Genomic DNA, 21,847 nt, shown 5'->3' on the forward strand with positions numbered 1-21,847 from the left:
TGTGCCGCATGCCACGAGAGTTTTCTAAACAAACGCAAACATGGAGCGAACGTTCGCTTCTCTTCCCCGGGTTGCTAAGCGGACGTCAAACCCTGCGCGTTCGCTTCTCTTCTGGTTGCTAATGGGACGTCAAAGGCTGCGCGCGTTCGCTTCTCTCCCGAATGGGGGGGGGGGGGGGGGGGGGATTTGCTGCGGGCCAATAAAAACTGGACCGTTAGTTTGGACACCCCTAATTTAGAGCAAAGAACTGTGTAGTCTGCCTGATGCCATTGCCTTTGGTCTTTTCTGTTCCACATGTAGAGTTATGTAGCTTCTTAAATAAAATCGGAATTATTATTTCAGTGAGTTCAATTATTAAATTGAACTCACTGAAATACAACGACCTAGTCGACTTTAAAACCATCCAACTCATGTACAAAATAAAAAATAATCAATTACCAAACAGTATCCAGAGGTTGTTTGAGTGGAGGGAAAGTACCCATTATTTAAGAGGAACACGTATGTTTAAAAGAGATTTGGTGAGAACAAACTTAAAGTTACATTGTATAACAGTTAGAGGTGTGGAACTATGGAACACCAGCAGTGACGAATTAAAGAACTGTAGTACCTTACCTAAGTTTAAAAAAATGTACAAGGACAAAATATTGACGGGATACCGTAACATGCTGTGAAGTTGTTTAAGTTGCTTTGTATTTTAATGAGAAAATATATGGTATATATATGTATGTATATGTGTATATATGTGTATATATATGTATGTGTATATATATATATATATATATATATGTATGTGTGTATGTATGTATATATATATATATATATATGTATATATATATATGTATGTTTTTTTTTTCTTTCTTTAATATATTGACTATGGACAAATTCTTGACAGAATTAAATAGAAACATGTAGTTACATGGGGTAGAGTCAGATAAGCTTAGGCTTCCTTCTACTCCCTTTTTGAACAAATATGATTTTACGATAAAGGAAAATTATGATGCAATATCTTTTTTCTTTTATATTCTATTGTATTATGGAGTTATCATTTTTCTGTATTTTTATTTTTTTCTTGTATTTCTTTAATGTTCGAAATAAACGTTTAAAAAAAAATAAAAATCAACCATAATATCGGATCGGTATCGGGTATCGACCGATACGCAAAGCCACGGCATCGGTATCGGTATCGGAACTGAAAAAGTCGGATCGGTGCATCTCTAATCAGAACCCAATGTTCTTTTTCTGACAGCAATTGTTGACAGCAAGTGGCAGTGCAAGGCATAATGGCCGCCCCCTCAAATGGATGAAAAAAAAGATTTTTCTGCTTAATTAAGAATATTTCAGAAACGTGATATTAATCAGAATGTTGTGCTGAGATGCATCAAATACGTTTTTACAAGAATTTTGAAGACTTGCTCTTTATTGGGGTGCACTGAAAGGCACTTGAACCAGTGGTCGAGAAGCCTCAGATCAACCTTTGCGGATTTCAATGGACCCCCGCTCATTGTGGTTCCACATTCAATTCATCACCTATTGGCTCATTCTTATTTTTTTTTTATTCGCGGGTGCAACTGTCCTTAAAAATACAATTCTATCACATTTGTAGTGTTTTTCATTGCTATTGGGACAGTCAAAAAAATAACATAGGCCAATATGCTGTCGGCTAACAATTTGCGACTAAATTACATGTGTGAATGTTTTCATTTTATTGACCAAGGTGTTGTAGTTTCTTTCTTTAGAGTAGAGGTGATGTAAGGATTTGATCCCCTGGAGAAAAGCTTTTATTTTTTTCTATCTATTATGTAGTGTGGCAAAACCCACACAACACAGGACAGATCTCCCAAATCCACTTGAGCTTCAAGACCATCTTTCTGCTCAAATTTGAACGTCAGCTCCCGTCCCCCCAGCCAATCACAAAACGCTCGTGTTTGTGTGCACGTGCGCTCGTCCCACCACTTCAAATCAGCTCCACAAAATTGGATTTCGGGTTGCTGCGTAGCTCTACAAGTTGATGGCAGATTGAGTGGCGAATCACCAATATCCAATATCTTTTAATCAGAAGGCCTCGCGCGCCGCTTCTCTTGTCTGTCAAAGCCGGCTGACGGAGTGACTGCCTACTGCCTCAGCTTCAGCGTCCTTTACCATCAGCATTTGCATGTCAATACTCTGCTGTCTTCTCATTCAGTCATTCCCTCTGCCAAGGAGTTGCTATCGAGTATTTCTTAGTAAAAAGATCATTCTAGAAATGGTCTAGATCACAGGTGTCAAACTCAAGGCCCGGGGCCAGGTACGGCCACATCATTTTATGTGGCCCGCGAAGACAAATTGTGCGAAATCAAATTCGTGTGTCATTACTAGAATTGCAAATTGTCTTCACTTTTAATATCTTTTTTTTTTTTTAAATATTTGACCAGTTTTTACTCGTCTGATTTGAAAATTAGTTATTTGTCAGTTTGTTTTGTAGCTATTACTGTATATAATATGAGGTGCTCATACATTTATTTGGGTTGACAGTCATAATGGCCCTCCGAAAGAAGCTATGACTACAATGCGGCCCGCGAAGCAAAATAAGTTTGACACCCCCTGCTCTAGATTCTTTATGAAGGATTTAGCGTCGTGGCTTTTAAACAAGCAACAATAAAAAAACCTGCCAAAGCATGGGAGTTAGCATTGATGCTAATGATGTCCTGTAAATGGAAAATTAGCGAATATTTGTGATGAGCCGGTGGTGATACCGATTTGAAGCTGTTGAGGCAACGCTGTTAGTCACCTCTTGACTTGAAGTCTCATTACATAATTCAAATAAACGACACTCGCTAAATTTGATTTAACGGTAATAAAAATGTAACCTTGTGGCTCGAGGACACACAGAACATGCAGATATACACTTCTGGCATGTCAACACAAACAAACACTTCTGGCCAAGTCACCAAAAACACACACATGCAATTCTGACCTTAGTTACACTGAGCACAATAAAGCCAATCAAGTGTCCACAAATCCAGCAGGCACCACAGAAGCTCAACACGCGGTACATGCGCACACACACAGAGCTTTGTGCCCCGTGTTTTAATCCTACTTGTCAGTAATTAAGGCTGTAACCAGGGGTGGGCCGAAACACGGCTATATCCAGGCGGGAGTTTGACTATAAACTGGATTTATAATGGGAGCGCGGTATTAAAACCTACTACCCCCGCTGCTAGCATCAATGAGCCCATCTCTGTTCCATAACAGGATTTGTCCTCGGCTTTATTACAAAGGAAGGCCTGTCTTGTGAAAGGCCAGATATCCCGGCCGGCATATAATACGCTGACAAGACATCCTGCCATTTTTCCGCTCTCCTCCTCCCGCCCCCTTGTGACTCTTAAGGTGTCCGCCCGTGGAGTCTCTCAGCTTTGTGGTAAAAAAAAATCCCTTAATGCACCAAACACTGAACATTAGCTCGCCAGGAGCTCGTTTTCTACGGGATTTAGTGGCGTAAGTGCCACTTAAACGACAGACACATGATTGTCTCCTATGGACATTAGTTGCACATGATGTCAGGTGTTAATTGGAAAATCATATCATCGGCTTGATTGTGCCGTCTCGTTTGTGCAATGTTACAGGAGATTCTCATTTCAAACACACGGTTGATTTTTGCCCAATAATAATATTGATAGTCGTTTTACAACATGATTATTGCTGTTGAAGTACTCCGTAGAGCTGCACTGCATCACATTTACAGCCGTTCATAAATTCTGATTCACTGCTGCACCTGCTGATTGACATCAAATTAAAAATATTTCTAAGAAATTAAATGAAATGAAGAAATTATAATAATTATAATATTTTGTTTTGAGTTTTTCCCCTTGCCCTCCTGGAGGTTATGATCATGGGATGTTGACAATATTTGTCAACAGTGGGCATGTGAAACCCTTTGAGACGTATCGGTGATTAAGGGCTGTATAAATAAACACGACTAATATTGAATCAATTTTAGCACATAATTGAACAAAAATATACTTTTTTCTTCTGTAAAAAAGAAAAAAGAAAAACTTGTCTCGATAATTTTCCATTCTTAAACATGGGTTGATTTCGCCATATACATCGGTTTCTGACTATAAAGCGGAGAAAGCACTTTTTTGTCAAGATATATGTCAAACCAACTACAAAAACAAGACCGAATAGTGGTCAGGATCGCATCTGAAGTAACTGTTTAATCTCAGTTTGAGATTAAGATTATGTTCAGAGATAAAAGTGAAGCCTCCACCTTTCTCGGCTGGATGAGAAACATGTTAGCAGTTAGCACAGACATCTTATCGTAATTGTCAAAATTTACAGGGTTTTTTTTTTTCCTACTTGCTTATCTCCAGGCGTCTCCACTCCAACAACCTTCACTGCGACTGTCACCTGTCCTGGCTCTCTGATTGGCTGCGAGCGAGGCGCGCCCTGGCGCCTTTCACTCAGTGCATGGCCCCCGCCCACATGAGGGGTCTGAATGTGCCCGACGTGCAGAAGAAAGATTTTGTCTGCAGTGGTGAGTTTGGCAGTGGTTAGTTTGTGTGCATGAGACATCAATACGGCTGCATTAATGTTAGGAACGCCTGCGTCCCATACAAGTGTTATGAAAAAGAAAATTGTACAGTGAAACCCCAGCGTTCATATATTTTAGGAGTATTGTGGGCTAGAAAAAAGATTTTTTCAATGCATTTTTAATGTACAGACATGCATTGCCTTCACTTGAATCAATTTTTTAGAATAATTGTTTCTGTTTTAGGGAATTTTCCATTTTCGTGCATTGTTTCTGATTTATTTAGTATTTGTTTACCAAGTTGTCTTGAGAAGAAAATCACACAGAAAAAAATACCCCCCTAAAAAATCCTCCAAATCTGAAAAAAACAAACAAAAAATACCCCCACAGAAAAAATCCCAAATCAGAAGAAGTTTTAAAAAAATAATAAAAAATATCTGTATAGTAATAAATTACTGTACTTGCTTTTATCCTCCCTAAATAAATGCAATATGCTTCTTTAATGGTAGTAGCGTGGATTTATAACTTTTTGAATTACTAAAATGTCAGTATACAGTGTCCTATAAGCCTTCCTAAAAAAATATCTCGAAAGTCATGGCCGAAGACTTTTGCAAAGCGAGTTAAAAATACTCCCAAATGCATAATCTTGGGCTGAGCTGAACTCTTGACTTGAATCCCGCACGCACACTGCACAGCGTCCTTGTCTCCTTATTACACACCGTGTTATCGTGCAGAGCTCGGACAGATCAGCATGAAGGTGTCTATTCTAATGTGACAGCATGCAGAAAAGAGCGTGTTCAGCCAAAAGGCTCCTCGAAGAAAAGCTTTTTTTTTTTCCTTATCGCTGTTTAGAGGCGTCTGATTCAGCTCGCCGCTAATAGACTGTCAGGCGGATTTCTCTTTATTAGACTGTAGCCTCATAGCTTCGGCCTCCATTGCCCTGATCAGGACTCCTCACATTAGGTCTATTTCTCACGCTGGTTGAACCTATCTGCATCCATTTTTTTCCACACCTTTTCAAATAAAGTACCGTATTTTCCGGACTATAAGGCGCACCGGACTATAAGTCGCACCTTCAATGAATGGCCCATTTTAAATCTTTGTCCTTATATAAGGCGCACCGGACTATAAGGCGCACCATTAATGCATCGTCAGATTTTTAATCAAAATCAAATCATTGTCCATTTTATCTTTTTTATTTCAACTTCAGACGCAACAAATGACTTTATAATCACAAAATAATGATCCATAGTCTTTTTGATTCATAATTCATAGTCTTCAGTGGGCCACTTATGATTGATTTCATGACACAATGCTTCAGGCCAGTTTAAATTTAGGAATTTAGTCCATATATAAGGCGCATCGGACTATAAGGCGCACTGTCGGCTTTTGAGAAAATTGTAGGTTTTTAGGTGCGCCTTATAGTCCGGAAAATACGGTAAACTTTCCTTGTAAAGCACCTTTCATTTTCTATGCTTTTAATTTTTATTTCAGGGAATTTATCAGGATTGGAGGGTGAAAAACATCAGCATTATATCTCACAATTGCATTTTATTGGTCAGAGCGCTTCCATTCCTTCATGTGATTGTATTGGGCCTACTTGGAATACTTGAAAAGATTGATCGGCACATTATAGCTCACAACTGCTGTACTTCTTATCGTTTCCATAGCTTAATGCGTTTGTTTACATTTCCATTCAAATTGGGCCAAACGAGGGTAAAACATCATAATAATTTTGCTATTGCTTGTTAAAACAATTGTATCCAAATGGGGCTGATTAGAAGAACATTGGGATTGCATTACCCGCGCTCATTCTTATCATTACACTCCTCTCCCATCGTTTATTTCTCAGATTTTAATTGTCTGTATTGGTCTCCAGGCCCCACCCAGGTGGAGTCGCGGACATGCGAGCCCCTGGTGGCAGTGTGCCCGCCCAGCTGCACGTGCAACAACAACATTGTGGACTGTCGCCGCAAAAGTCTGTCCGAAATACCCGCCAACCTCCCGGAGGGCATCGTCGAGATGTAAGGCTGCCGTTGACTTTAGTTGACATTTAGCTTATAGTCGTGTTTTTGGGTGCATGTTTAATTCTGCCGAGAGGGGTTTTCAACTCAATTTAAACTGTATTCAAAAAGAAAAAACTTCTATTCGGTTGAAGTGAAAGTCAGACTTTTATCCGACCGTATAGTGTATATCCACTCTGTCCTCCTGTGGATTGTATCTTTTCCAAACACCTGCCAAATCCAATATAAAAGCTTCGGGAAAAAAAATACAAGGTAAATAATAAAGAAATCTCAGTTTTGAGTTTTAAGAGCTGTTGACATTCTGCTTATGATGCAGTGCAGTTGAACACCATTCCAAACTATAATACCGATATTGTTAAATGAATAGTTAAGTGCAAATTGAACTTAAGCTTTATTTTCTCTGTAGAGGCAATTATTTTCATTCCGTGCTTCTATTAGACACACGCACATTGTTCGATAGTTAATCGTAGTCCTTTTACGTTTGAAAAATTGACTTGAATAATCCAATAGTGATGTGTACAAACAATAAAAATGGACTTTAAAATAATGGGGATGTTCAGAGGCCTTGAAGATGACATGGATTTTAACAAATAAGCCCAAAAAAATAAATTCATGGGAATATATTGCTTTGTTTTCGTCTACTCTGCATTTAGGTTGACTTGCAAATCTTTCCCAATACATCGGTTGGGTCAATGTCAAATTTCTTCCTGCTGGCGGTATGGATTGCTGCCAAATGTGTGTGTACCATTACCTGTGTGCGCACAGGCAAGTCAATGTCCTCCGTGTTTCAATCATCAGCTAATCGTCACCTCAGCCTTAAAGATTTTTTCATTGTGCCTGTAAAGTGGCTTCCTGTGATGTGTTCTATTCTCTTAAGCCTCTAAGTGCCTTTGTCTCAACCTTGCGTCGCCTCCCGCAAAGGAGAATTTCATTTAACTAGCGCCCTTATCAATATCTGCACCTCTTTAATAATGCCGATGCCCTTGTATGAATTGTTACAGGTTGACAATGATGCCTACAGTGCTTTATTAAATAGATGTTTTCGAGAATGTGACACTGGCCAGGAAACAAGCAAGGGTACACTGGAATTTTAAGGTTCCTAAAATGTTTTGTTGCCATAAATTAAAGACCTTTTTTTCTTTTTTTTTTTATGGGATACCCAGTGCCTGAACAGAAAACTTCTTAAATCAGCAAAATCAAATGAAAAGAACAACTTCATTGAAAATAGTTTAGAGTTGTTATGCGCCACGTTAATGATGAAATCATCATGAAAATATTTGTCTTGTTTTGTCAGTTCATAAATGGTCAGATGGTTAATTGGGTGCCAACATTCATTCTGTTAATCCCAGCGTTGCGCATTATAAATGAATTAATTGTAGACAGCATCAATTAAACCTCAGCAGAGAGAGAACTGGCTTGATAATGAAATCCTCTCTCAGTAATGCGTTCAATCCAGATTTCATCTTTTACTAATTTTTCACGTCACAGCGACATTTGTCTTTTCACCTTGATAAGTAAATCTGCCTTCAGTCGCATGTCTGTTGTTGTGTACATATTCGTCACAACTGAAAGCTCTTTGTAGAATATCCTGGGCAGTTTATACTTATTGATATTATCCTCATCAAATGAAACAATGAGACCTTACAGCTGTTCTTTACTACCTCCAACCATAATGGCAAACCTGTCCGCATGGATGGATGGATGCGAAAGGCACAGGGGTCAAGAGCAGAACGGGGTGCGGGTTAAAGAGTAGGAGGATAAGAGGCTCGGCTAGGATCCCATTCGTCATGGTGACAGCTGACCCTGGTCCTCGCCTTGGCTCCTCTCCACACTTCCACAGGTTTTCCTCCCTCATCTTCCATCTTCATGTCCTCCAAACGAGCGGGCATTAAGAATACATGAGCTGGATGCGACTCGACCACATTGTATTTTTCCAAACGAACCTGCCAGTGTAATCAGTCTTGTAAAGAGGGAGGGGGTAGGGTGTGGGGGCAGATCTAGTACATTGCAATTTGGCCCTTGGCTTGAGAAAGTAGCGTGCAAAATGCTTTGTTTTTGTAGAAATTGTGTATGGAAAACAAAGATTATCAGTGCAGCGTTGCCAGTGACACATGCATTTATCCATCGTTCCAACATTTGCATCATTATCGTTGAGCCTTGCCTTCCACAAACTACTGTGCACATGATGGTCTGCTTCCCGGGTTTGGATCACTGGTACTGCAGTAAATGAGCCATCCATTCCCCTTCATCCTCTTTGGGGTGGCGCCTATCCCAGCTGATTCGAGGATGAGATGGGGCCACTGCCGAAGCAAGGCCATTGGGGGGGCACGTATATCTCAGGGGCTCCGCAAAAAAGTTCTAAACCCCTGAAATTAAAATCGTAAAATCGTACGAGGAACGAGTACAAATGCGGGGGTATCGTAAAATTCTGGCACCTGGGGAGAGGGCTGAGTTTAAGCAAATTTCCGAGGGAGCCAACTACAACTCAACCATTTTACACAAATATGTTTCTCATCATCAATATACCAAGATCCAACATATCATTTGAATCAGTTTAGGCTTCACCACTGTAAACTGCAACCAAATATAGTTTGTATTTAAAACTACCACATCTTTGCCTAGAACTCCACCACCAAGCTAACAAATAGACGTGATGGATGAATGGATGTTTGAACACAGCTGCAGCAGCACATGTAGACAGACAATCTAACAGTCTTCGCAGCAATATATTCTTTATCCTCAGCGGAAATCTAACCATCACTTGATATATGTCTCTTTGCTTTGTGTCATTCCAGTCGTTTGGAGCAGAACTTGATCAAAAGTGTCCCACCTGGAGCCTTTTCTTCATACAAGAAACTCAAAAGGATGTGAGTCTTTCCACACTGGGCTGGGAGTTTTTTGTTAAAAGTCTTCTCTCAACTTGCATGAATACATTCAAACTCTCATGGGTTGCATCGGTATGTAACAGACACACACACACACATGAGTTAACAGTACAAAGATTGAACCACAAGGAGCGCTTCTATTAACACTTCCTGTGCCAATACTTCCAAATATGATCCAAATGTGGTCTCCTTACTCCTCATGTTAATGTCCTCCGATATCATCACAAATGACACTCACAAGGACGTGAGGTCATCGCTCAGGCGCCCAATCATCCTCCGGCGTCCGGGGGTTCCATAATAAATCCGTCTTCATGGACGTGAACTAAACATGCCACCGCGTGGGCTTTTCCTCTCGCCTCTTTTTCTCTCTTCTGCATCACGGTCATCGCATTTCATCCCATCTGCCTGTCCATCATCCGCCAGCTCATTTACTTACACCTACTTTTCTCGTTTTCTCCTTACCGAGGCGCCTTCCCTTGACCTCTGCTGATGTATGCTGTCGGCGACAGTTCTAGGACATCTGTATCACTAATGCACTAACTGTCCCCCTGCCTCTCCTTCCACAGAGACTTGAGTAAGAACCAAATTTCCGACATCGCCGCCGATGCCTTCAGCGGCCTCCGCTCGCTCACCTCCCTGTAAGTGTTCCGGCACGCACATGCCAGTAAGGACTTTACTGATGACCCAAGCACAATCAGAAGCACTGATCTACATTTACAATATGAATTATAGTATTCATTTATTCCTAAACATCTGCAGTCTTTATTTTGTGGCAACTCTATTGGCTGCTCCATGGTGGATTTTTTTATGCATTTCAAATTTTCCCCAAAGGGCCAGCGAGTTGGTCCACAATGACGTCAAAATCAATCGGTAAGATTGGTTGATTAGAGCAAGCCAAGGTTGACTAGCAAAACACATCTTTAGCATTCAGCACTCGTGTGCGCACGTCTTGGTTCCACGGAAATATGTTGATACAAGGTGAGGAGCTTCATTCAGTCAGGCCGTAGACTTGTTTAGTAGAAAACTCATTTAAATTTGAAAAACGCTTTTTCTTTTACCATCTACCTTCAAATATAAACTGGAGTGGGCTGTTACACACAGATTCACGTTGTAGTCAACTTTTTATTTTACATTTGTTACATTTTCTGTTAATTTGTGATAGTGCTGGTATTAAAAGGTGAATTAAGTCGAAAGTCACCATTCAATGCCCAAGTGCAGTACCAAAAGCGCAGCCCGTCACGCAGCGATGTAATTGTATTTTCACTCATTTAACAAATCCAAATATTGTGGCTGACACCCAAAGGGGAAAGGACACACACATTGATTTGTGTGGCTCAGTTTGTGCGTGTAATCACCTAGTGTGTGTGTTGTTTGCGTGTCTCTAAGAGGGCCGAGTGCGATAAGAACATGAAGGACAGTTTAATTTGAATCAATCTGCAGCGTGAAAACGAGACGGACAGACGGACGAGAAAGGGCAGGCAAGGTGAATCCTCTGCTGGGTGTTACGAGTGACGCACACACACACACACACACACACACACAGACATTAAGACGTGGCCTCTGTCAGTGGAGGCGAGCTGAGGCGTGATGGGACAAAAATTGAAATCACTCGAGTGGTGTGAATGGTCGCGTGTGCGGCAGGATTAGAGCACGCTACATCAAACCGCAGATTTGGATCATCAAAGGAGATAAAACAATGGCCGCAGAGAGAAAATATTAAATATTTTTAAGACAAGCTAGGTCTTTAAACCTGCTTTTATTCATATAATAATGCTTATTTTTAATTGACACTGCCAGAGACCTATAATGCAGCAATATCCTTCACGTACACTGCATTGCATTTTTAATTCAACAAAATGTTAATCAAGTGCTTTTTAAAGTTCTATATACTGTAATTTTCGGACTATGAGTCGCACCGGAGTATAAGTCGCACCAGCCATAAAATGCCCAAAAAAGTGAAAAAAACAAAACATATATATGTATATAAGTCGCTCCTGAGTATAAGTCGCCCTCCCCCCACCCAAACTATGAAAAAAAACGCGACTTATAGTCCGAAAATTACGGTATATGGTTTCAGAAGCAAAACCGCAGACGAATAATGAATGAACATTATCGCCTAAATTGCGTCATTGATAACTGTCCCATGCAGGGTCCTGTATGGCAACAAGATCACTGAGATACCGAAAGGATTGTTTGATGGCCTGGTGTCCCTGCAGCTACTGTAAGTACTCTTATCTTTATAAAGGGTTCACAAATACAAAGATCATGGGCTAAAACTGACTTTGAATCAGAAAAAATAGACATTGAAAATATCTTTACGTCTGTACTCCATTGTGTGCATCAACATTGAACAATATTAATGATGCAGTTTGACAAAATAACACAAGTGTGTTTCCAATGAATTCAAGCGGGGGTGACATTCAAAACTCCAGCACCGTTGCAGGACCTGGTCCAAATAAATAATTCAATATAAATGTGACATATGGTCCTTGCAAACGCTGCAGTCCTCCAGCAGAAACAGCTAATGTTCTGGGGCTTTTCCCCCATAAAGTGAAGTCAAGCAAAGACAATGAGAATGAGCCGATCCAGACGGTAATTTTTCTGCACATTCAGGTGTGTTCATTGGTAGAGACTAAGGTTATATCGCCCGTTATTTTATCTCCTACCTCGCTTTAACAGTCTAACAATGCTTTTCAAAAGAAAATCTGAATCCTCAGCAAGCATGAATGTAGTTGAATCTTTAAATCCATCAATTCTTCTTTCAGCCTCCTGAACGCCAACAAGATCAACTGTCTCCGCGTCAACACCTTCCAGGACTTGCACAATCTCAACCTGCTGTCACTGTATGACAACAAGTTACAAACCATCAGTAAAGGACTTTTCACACCACTGCGATCCATCAAAACTCTGTAAGTGCTTACAAACTCATGTTTTAACAAAACACACCTTAATTTGTGACTAGCCCCGCCTCCCCATTTTTTTTGTCAGCGGTGGACAACTTATATTTAGACACAGCAAGTTTTGATTTGATCATGCAAAATGTGGATAAAAGCCATTTTCAAAAAAGTAAACTTCTTCAGACACCGTTTGTAACAAATTTATTTTTAATTACCTGGTAAATACATTTGATTTACTTATGCATCATTTCAACTGCTGAGCTCAAAAAGGATGGGCCATAAGATTGATCCTTGAGGAACACCATAAGAACGCTTGACAAACTCTGAAAATCATCGGCAGATAAATACCTATTTGATAAATAGGATAGGAACCAGTTAAGGGTCTTGTCTACCCTGTCACTATTCTTGTCGAAAAAAAAAAAGTAGAATTCAAGCAGAACCAGGACTGAACATTGAGCAACGAGCTACGTCTCGTCAAAATAGCTGTTGTGCAATTTCTCAAATGCAGGTACACCTAATGAAGTCAACGCATGAATTTGTTTTCTATTAGAATGTTGAGCAGTTCCTCACAAATTGGCATTGGCCTTTGTACCTCTAATCCTGGCACTTGGCTAAAGCAGTTACCAGGCAGCGGTATAAAGAAAGCAGATGGTGACAAATGCATTCTCTCCACTACAGTCATCTGGCTCAGAATCCCTTTATGTGCGACTGTCACCTCAAATGGCTTGCCGACTTTCTGTTCGACAACCCCATCGAGACCAGCGGGGCGCGCTGCAGCCACCCAAGAAGGCTGGCCAACAAGCGCATCAGCCAAGTCAAGGGCAAGAAGTTTCGTTGCACAGGTAAGCGCACACAATGATATATTTTTTTTAGTCCAGTTGGCTTCTGCCATGTTGTTGTTTTTCATTTTATTTATTTTTTGGACTTTTCTACATATTAGATCACATAATTTTTCACTTGTATGTACATACTATTATGTTTCAAATATAGAACGTTTGCCCCAGTCATGATTGTTATGGTCCTATTTGAGCAAAAATGAGTGTCAAATTCCAAACTGAGTTACAGTGGCTTACAATAATATTGATGGCAGGACTAAAATCTTGTATTTTAAAAGAAGACTATCCCACTGCTGCTTTTTGGTCAGGATGGTGGTACCGCTCATTTAGAGTAATAACATTGGAGCCTATGGTCACTCCTGAAACTGGTTCTGGCTGCCCTCTCCTTGTACCTCCTCTTCCTCCCTGGACGATTCTGGACCTCATCCTCTCTTCCCACTCTCTGTTTGCCGCCCTTGCCCCTCTTCCCCTCCATGCCCTGCCTCCTGTGTGGACCTGCACTCTGATTGGCTCGTGCAGCTGTCTCTTGTGCTTGATCTAACCATGTGGCCCCGCCTGCTGTGGCATCACATGGTTCCGTCAAGCGCCAGGGACCGCCCGGCACACGCTCGCCTTCGTCTACTGGCCGATTAAGTGACTCGGAACCTTAACTGATGATCAATGTTGCAATAAAACACGTCATATATATGAAGGTCTGACATGATTGTCCCTTTTACACTGCATGATGCTTTACAAAACCGGATACTACATTGCAAAAAAATAAAAAATTAAATAGCCCAAACACAGGCACAGTATGCAAAATTTCTTTGACCATTCGCATCAGCGGTTATCCTGTGCAGTTGCGATATGTTTACACCCCGGAAATGCATCTTCAGTTTGGATAGTTTGCTGGCATAGCTTCGTTGTCGACCATGAGCGAGCATGTCGCAAAGGTGCAGAATTGAGTGGACCAGGGCTTTCCGCTGCCGTGCCTTCCTGAGAGCATGAAAAGGCTTGCAGCTCAAGCATCATTGCACAATGTTGCGAGAAAAATGCAAGATGAAATAGCATCCATTTTCCAAGTTTTTTTTTAACACTATCAAGGTTTTTCATCATTCAAATTTAGGAGAGTTGTGTTGTGGTGTGTCAAATTTAGAGGATTTTTTTTTCACTCTACAGGGACTTTAAGTCATTATAACCTTTAATTGAGGATCTTATTACAGGTGGAAAAATGTTGTTTTGCCCATTCCATTGTTTGTCAGTGTGATTGACCGACGTACTCAAAGTGGTGTGTAGTGAATTTCCCATTAAGGAAATTCAAGAACTAAAACCAGACGAGAACTTTGCAATGGAAAAGAATCATACTTCAGCATTTGTTGTTTTAAACTTTTACTTTTGTTAGTATGCATTGGGAAGCATCATTTTCTTTTTCTAATCAAGGACAAAAATGAGGAAATCTTGGCGTCAATTAATATGAATGTGTTTTAGATGACTGCGCTGTGTACTGTTAAAAGAAGTAATGACGATCTGATATAGAACTGGCTTGAGATGGGAACGTTTAAAAATAAGTAATAAACAGGAGGATTGCCACTTTGTGCTGTTAATTATTGCACGACATGTCCACTGAGATTTCAGATCCGCCACACACCTGCTCCTGCTTCAAAATGGTCGTACGGCAGCGCTTCAGGGCTAGCATGGCTCATCCCAGCGCCCCTTTTAAAACCTCCGAACCCTCTTCTATTGCCACTAAAGGAACAACTAATGAGCTTTGTGTTTTCGCTTAAAAAAAACAAAAAAGTTTAACTCTTTAACTGCTTTCCTTACTTTTTCCCTAACAAGCAGCGTAATTTTGTGGCAGGCCAGAGACTTTATTAAAATATATTTTGCTCATGAGAAGAGCAAACTTTACCATGGTGATAGACAAGAACATTGAAATGTGCAGGTTGGTATGCATTTTATACAAATGTAGAATTTCCAAGGAAATAAACAAATGGAGGACGGCAAAGCTGGTAAAACCAAGCAAATCTGTGCACTTAAACTGTCAGTAATTTGAACCTGCCTTTTTTTTCCCGAGTCACCTTTTGCCGCTCACTTGTCAACAGGTCAAGAAGACTATCGCAGCCGACTGAGCGGCGAGTGTTTCCAGGACCTTGTTTGTCCCGACAAATGCCGCTGCGAGGGCACCATGGTGGACTGCTCCAACCTGAAACTGACCCGCGTTCCCTCGCATATCCCGGAACACACTACCGACCTGTAAGTAGTCGCACAAAAGATTTTGTTGATTATATTTTTGTATTTGCATGTGCATTTGCAAAACAATGTATGGCATGGAAACGATAAGCGTCATTGTAGTATGCATGCCAAGCCTGTAGATGGCGATGTCGAGGAGAAAGTTTGGTCGGTCGGTCTATAATGATAGACCAAGGCAAGCATTGGCAAATTGATTTTGAAAGTACTGTACTACCCTTTTGAGTGGACTTTTTACCGTCCATTATATCAAGGTTCCACTTTATTTAAAAGCAAATCTCTGAATTCACTTTACATGATATTAAATTTCCACAGGACACCTCACATAACCTGTAGGAATAAATCAATACAAAACTCTCTTAATCTTGCCGTGCCGCTATCTTCCCTTTTCCTATTTTGGTTTTAGCTCCTGTTTTTAAAAGAGAAAAAAAAAAAGGTTCTCATTGATGTGTTCCATCTCGCTACAAGAACCCAAAGGAGCCATCGTGACATCCGGCAAGTCTCACACTAGCATACTGAACAGTCCCTTATATTTTTTTTTTTGCAGTGATAAATGGGATGGCGCATAGAGAGCAATATGCAACAGGGAGATCCTGATTACATTGTGAGCAGGCTTAAAGTATTGTGGCTCTGTGTTCAGCTTCTACTGGGGGCTGATAGGGGATTATTATAATAAGACGGCGCCCCGCTTAGTATTCAGCAGAGCCGTTCAACATAAAGAATGACATGAAATGTAAGCACATCGATGCAATATGTGATGAAGTTGAGTCCTTAGAGTTACGCATAAAGGGAACAACGGGTTGCCACAAAGCGCAGTGATGTCGAGAAACAAAAAGATGAGCAATATCAAACAAAAGCCCAAAAAACTTTGGAGAAGAACACCCCTGCTGGTCCGAGAATACAACTGCGAATACAAAGAACCTTAACCACAGTGTTGTCTCCATCATTTGGATGCAAGTACCTCTTCACAAATATCGTGGTGAATAATCTCAAGCATAAGAAATTTTCTCTCATACATTGGAAAAGAGGAATTTGCCAAATGCAGGAAACAATGTGAAAGTCATACATATATGAATAAATCACATGATCTGCATAAATAGAAGATGAAGTCAAATGAATGCCGAATGGTGGACTTGATGGAGAAAACAGACTTTGGTGGGGGGAAAGCGTTGCTTAAACATGTTATGTCCAATGCGGTTTATATGAATATAAACAAAACAGGATTTTCCCTGAATATTAGCTGGGGGCAATTTAAAAAATATCATCATGTAACGTTGTTTGTTTTCTATGTGGCAAGCTTTCCCAAAGACGTTACAAAGTTTCGAAACTCAAATTGGACAAAAAGATGACTAAACATTTCCCCGTTATCTTCGTATTGGCCAGAAAATGTTAACGATTCATGCCTGTATCATTTATCATAGGAAAATGAAGTTCATGCCACTGGAATCATCTATAAAATATCGTCTCCTCTAAATCAATGCATCTTGGAAATTTCACACACATCCATCATTCACGCATATGCTTTTCCGTAAAATGACTTCACTCTTAAAACATTCATCCACAAAAGCCAATGGCCCCTATAACCTGCCTTCTTAAAATATAATTGTCGTTTTTTCTTTGCACCTGCTGTAACATTAAAGAATTTATTGGTGAGAATATTTTCTCTAAATACACTCGCAGAGTTTATAGTGTGATTAAGTTGCCTTTCATGCCAAATTATGACCTCGGTTGTGTTAAAGTAGCAAACTGAACAGACAAGCATGCGTAAAGTTGATTGTTTTAATAGGCTTTTACTAAGAATAGCCTCAATACAACAGATGTCTCTTTGGCGCATTGTCGGTATTCATGACCCCATAGAAATGATTCATTGTTGTCTCTCCTGGTCTTTTTTTCACCCTCGGCTCTAAATTAGCAACCTCGCTTCGGCTTAACGTTTGAGGAGTCACTAAAGGCCTTTTAACCTCTTTTTTAAGACTGTTGACTTTGAAAGATGGACTTTGTGACATCTGACCAACTCAAATTGTCTTTTTGCGCAGGAGGCTGAACGACAACGAGATTGCTGTACTGGAGGCGACGGGGATGTTCAAGAAGCTTCCGAACATGAGGAAAATGTACGTATGCTTCAATGTAATGGAACTTTTTTTCACCTCTCGTCACGAGGTGAGATCCTCTCATCACGAGAGGAAATCTTTCAGGCCAAGGACGATTGGTTGACCACTTTGGTGCAGATAGCCGTTACCTTCTCACCAAGCCTTTTGTTGGTGTTTTTTAGTTGGAGCCATTCACACTTTGTGCAGGTCTGCAGTTTCATTCCTGACATTTTTTGACGGTTCTATTAAGTCTTGTCCATGTTGGTTTGAGGTCCGCTTTGGAAAGTCAAATCTCCCATTCCGATGACAAAAAATAGTATGACTTTTTTTTAAAAAAAGAGATAAATAAAACATTCACCTTCCAAAGAAATGGCTTGGCGTGTAAAATCTCTGCTACAATTATTGAAACAAATTGCTTTTTTGAACTATATCTGACGTAATCCATCCATTATATTCTACCTAGTTTATATTCCACCTACTTTACACCAGAACATGGTCTGAAATTTGCTACCATGAAACATTTGCTCATGCATTGCTACAGTACCTAGCTACTGCTCCCAGCTATATGGCATCTCCTCTCACACAATTTGAATATGGTAGATCATGTGCATTTTTAAAAATATTATCACCTTATTATAATACGATACTATAATATTACTATTCTACCTTACCTATCTATTACCCTAATCAATAAAAGACCATAAAAATCAGAGACTCTTTGTACGTAACCTAACATAAGAAGTCCAGGTCATTATTTCCTTAACTGAATGATGACGCCTGATGATATATTGTGGTTGTCAAAAAGGATGCATTTATCTGACAGTAGTGAAGGCCTTACCTATTGGGCAATAGACGACTATTTTCTTTCTCTTGTCGCTTCACGTCTTGATGCGTGCAATGGCAGCAGTGTGATAATTCTCGAGGTCCGCGCAACTTGCTCTATATGTGTTTGTTAAGGCAGCCGCAGACGCACGGAGCAATGTTATCTGTCTAGTTCAGGGGACGGCTCATTATTATGTAAATTAGGGAGCTGTTCCCTGTCGGCCGTTTCAACAATTGTTCCGCCCGTGTTACTCTATACTGAGGAGACGTATGGAATGGGAAACACCATAGACCGGCTAAAAAATCTATCGTAGTAGTGCTATAAGGCTTTAAGCAGTGTTTGACTATGCACACTGCAGCAACACATGTAGACAGACAATATAAAAGTATTCACAGGCAGACATGTATTTATCCTCTGCATAAAATGACTAATATTACTGCAGTTTAGCAGCAATATCAGTTGTGAAACTCTTCTCCTTTGCCTGTGCAACTGTTATATTGCACCCCAAGTGGTCAACTGTTGTATTTCATTCATATATTCGATTTAATTATTGCAGTTTGTTTTTCCAAAGTACATTATTAACGAGAGCTATTTTCTTTATTGGGAAACAGATTACAAATGAATGTTTCAGTGTACCCGTGAGGTTCCGGAACAAATTAAACCTGTATGTCAATGCATCACTGTACATATACCGTATTTTTCGCACCAAAAGGCGCACTGGATTATAAGGCGCACCCTCATTGATTTTTTTATTTTAGAAATTATTTCATATATAGGGCGCACCGGATTAAAAGGCGCATAAAATAGAAGCTATACTGCAACAAACTGAGGTTGACTCGGGTTCCGGTATGCATCCACTAGCCAATAACCAATGAGGCCTCTGTGAACAATCGCGTTTCTCAAACAACCTCCTATAAAATGATCAGAGCTGACTAAAGTTCGCTCTAACATTGGTACTGCTTACCTATGTTTCCCTTCCATATCGATCCGTAAATTTACTCAAAACATTAACAAAGCAGCCTATTTTGACATGAAATAGCCTTGTGCGTAAAGCAGCTATTATTATAGCATTAGCCACCCGCAAACTCCCATGAGCCTCAGGTCGCAGACCCCCATGAGCCTCAGCAAAGTGTAAACAATCGCGTTTCTCAAACGGTCTCCTATAAAATGATCGGAACTGACTAAAGTTCGATCTAACACATTGGTACTGCTTACCTATGTTTCCCTTCTATATCAATCCGTAAATTTACTCGAAACATTAACGGAGCAGCCTAATTTGAAATGAAATAGCCTCGCGGGTACAACAGCTATTCGGTGACGCCCCCTGACGACAGTTGCCGTAATGTTGGGAAGCGATGCGACCTTGTAATTTACTAGTCGTACTAAAACGTACTGAAACATTTTGGCAGAGCACTGTGTACAACCAGTATGGATAAACAAATTCATCAATTGATCCATATATAAGGCGCACTGTGTTTTTTTGAGTAAAATGTACGTTTTTTTAAGTGCGCCTAATAGTGCGGAAAATACGGTAGTTATTATTGTGGTTGTATTATGCAGTGGCATATGAGAATTATTGGCAACTGTATCGAGTTTACATTTTGTTAAGCTTGTTTAGAGTCCTTAGAATCAGACAAAATCATTGCCAATCAAATGTAGATTAGATCCATTTCAATGGTGCAGTGGTATTTGTATGAAATCCTACCAGATTGCCAAGTGAACAGAATCCTCATTGTGTACACTTGGTGAGGGACTTTATGATGAATCCGATGGCGAAACTTCATTACACTATGCAAATTGTAACAAGGAGGAATGGTAGACACAAATGTGCTTTTTTTTCTAAGAGAAAAAGAGCAAATATTTGCTTTCCGTCACATTAGCTCTGCTCTCCCAAGCGACATATAGGATTTGGCCACATACAGGGGAGAGACTAACTGCTCATTATGTCCGCCAACCGCAAAGACGTGCATTTTACACTGTATGTACGTATTGCCCTGCCTGGTGGGTTAGCATTGGAATATAGTCGGACGGCAAAATATGTGCTTGGGAGAGAACACGAGGAGGAAAATGGGGACAGAATAGGTGGGACCAAAAAAGTTCAGGAAGAGGAAATTTGACGAGAGGCGGAAAACAAGCCAGGAAGAGATGGAGAGGAGGAAGCCAATACTAAGCGAAAATAGAGGCTTGGCCTTCGATTCAGATTTACAACTGCGCTTTATCTACAACGTGCGTGCAGAAAAAAAAACAAGTTGATTTATTGGAGAGGAAATTGCTAACCATCTAGCAGTGTCGCCAACAATACAGATTGGCTCCGCTCTCATTTCCATTTTGCTCTTCTCAATTCCTTCCGTCTGTTCTTCATCCTCTTCCACTCCCACGGCGCCGATAAGAAGCAGCTCCCGCGGGTTTCCTCGAAGATCCGCACGGGTTGTGATAGACATCATCTGGAGTTATTGTCTCTGCGGCTTTTCATTTTTAATTTTTGCAGGGAGATAGATTGTCGTTACCTGTCAGATGATAGTGAGAACGCAATACGAAATCCTCAGGTTGTCGAGATGCAACAGGAGGTACATCTGCGCAATCTGATGAGTCCAATACGAGAAGTGTAATAAGAATTGACTCTGTGACAAATGGAATTCCTCATCTTAAAGAAGTGCTCCACCCATGAGTAAAAATACAATCTGTATATAATTCTTGATTATTTTTTTGTTCATTCATTCATTATAATTCTTGATTAAATTTTTTGTTCATTCATACATTCTTTTTCACAAAGCTATGGCGTCTTTTTTTTTTTTTGGCAGATGATTTTGGTGTTACGTAATTATTCTTTTCGGTTTTCAAGATCACACTGTCAACAGTCTTGTCATTGATGTTTCATTTTTAAGATAAATTTGTTCATGTTGACCTCTTTGTTGCAGCAACCTGAGCAATAACAAGCTGCGAGAAATCCGCGAAGGATCTTTCGATGGAGCGTCTGGGGTTCTGGAGCTTCTCTTGACTGGCAACAAGCTCACGGGTCTGCAGGGACGAATGTTCAGAGGCCTCACTGGACTGAAAACTCTGTAAGTGTACCCCCCGAGCATATCAGCATATTTTTATTTATATCCTCAGGCTAAGAAATTATGTCGATCTTCATTGACACAAAAGTAGTGCTTTGGCACCATTTTGTGGCATCTATTGGATATATAATCAAACAATTACTATCATTACAACAGTATTTATAGTAAATCCTATGCTAATTATTCACAGGTTTTCGCTATTTGCGGCACGGCTCGGTTCCTAACCACATAAAAAACGAACAATTCTGGATTTGGAAACAACAATGGAACACATTAGTTATAACTTGGTTGACGTGTGTGCACCAATATGGTGGAAGAATGCTCGTAAACATGATAAACGCGCAACATTTGAAGGATGATTGGACGTGTTTATGCAGCACTGAGAAAGAAAATGTTCTGGAATCCAAGCTCCAGCAGAGGATGCTATTAAAATGTGCATTAATTGTTGGCTTTTATAGCCTAAATGCCGTTTTGATTTGTGTTAGTAACTGATACTGTGG

General features: G+C 40.2%; 1 protein-coding gene across 1 annotated transcript in view; it reads left to right on the forward strand.

Annotated features, from left to right (window-relative positions):
- slit3 (slit homolog 3 (Drosophila)) overlaps positions 1–21,847 on the forward strand; it is a 186,571-nt gene that overhangs the window by 107,530 nt on the left and 57,194 nt on the right. Inside the window, exons 8-17 of the mRNA XM_061276686.1 lie at positions 4,350–4,513; positions 6,387–6,531; positions 9,327–9,398; positions 9,983–10,054; positions 11,566–11,637; positions 12,182–12,325; positions 12,992–13,155; positions 15,231–15,381; positions 17,412–17,486; positions 21,207–21,350. Of these exons, the coding sequence (XP_061132670.1) occupies positions 4,350–4,513; positions 6,387–6,531; positions 9,327–9,398; positions 9,983–10,054; positions 11,566–11,637; positions 12,182–12,325; positions 12,992–13,155; positions 15,231–15,381; positions 17,412–17,486; positions 21,207–21,350 (1,203 nt within the window). The remainder of the gene's footprint in view (positions 1–4,349; positions 4,514–6,386; positions 6,532–9,326; positions 9,399–9,982; positions 10,055–11,565; positions 11,638–12,181; positions 12,326–12,991; positions 13,156–15,230; positions 15,382–17,411; positions 17,487–21,206; positions 21,351–21,847) is intronic.

The sequence above is a fragment of the Syngnathus typhle genome, linkage group LG1 (genome assembly GCF_033458585.1).
Source record: "Syngnathus typhle isolate RoL2023-S1 ecotype Sweden linkage group LG1, RoL_Styp_1.0, whole genome shotgun sequence".
In the NCBI taxonomy this organism is placed as follows: Eukaryota; Metazoa; Chordata; class Actinopteri; order Syngnathiformes; family Syngnathidae; genus Syngnathus; species Syngnathus typhle.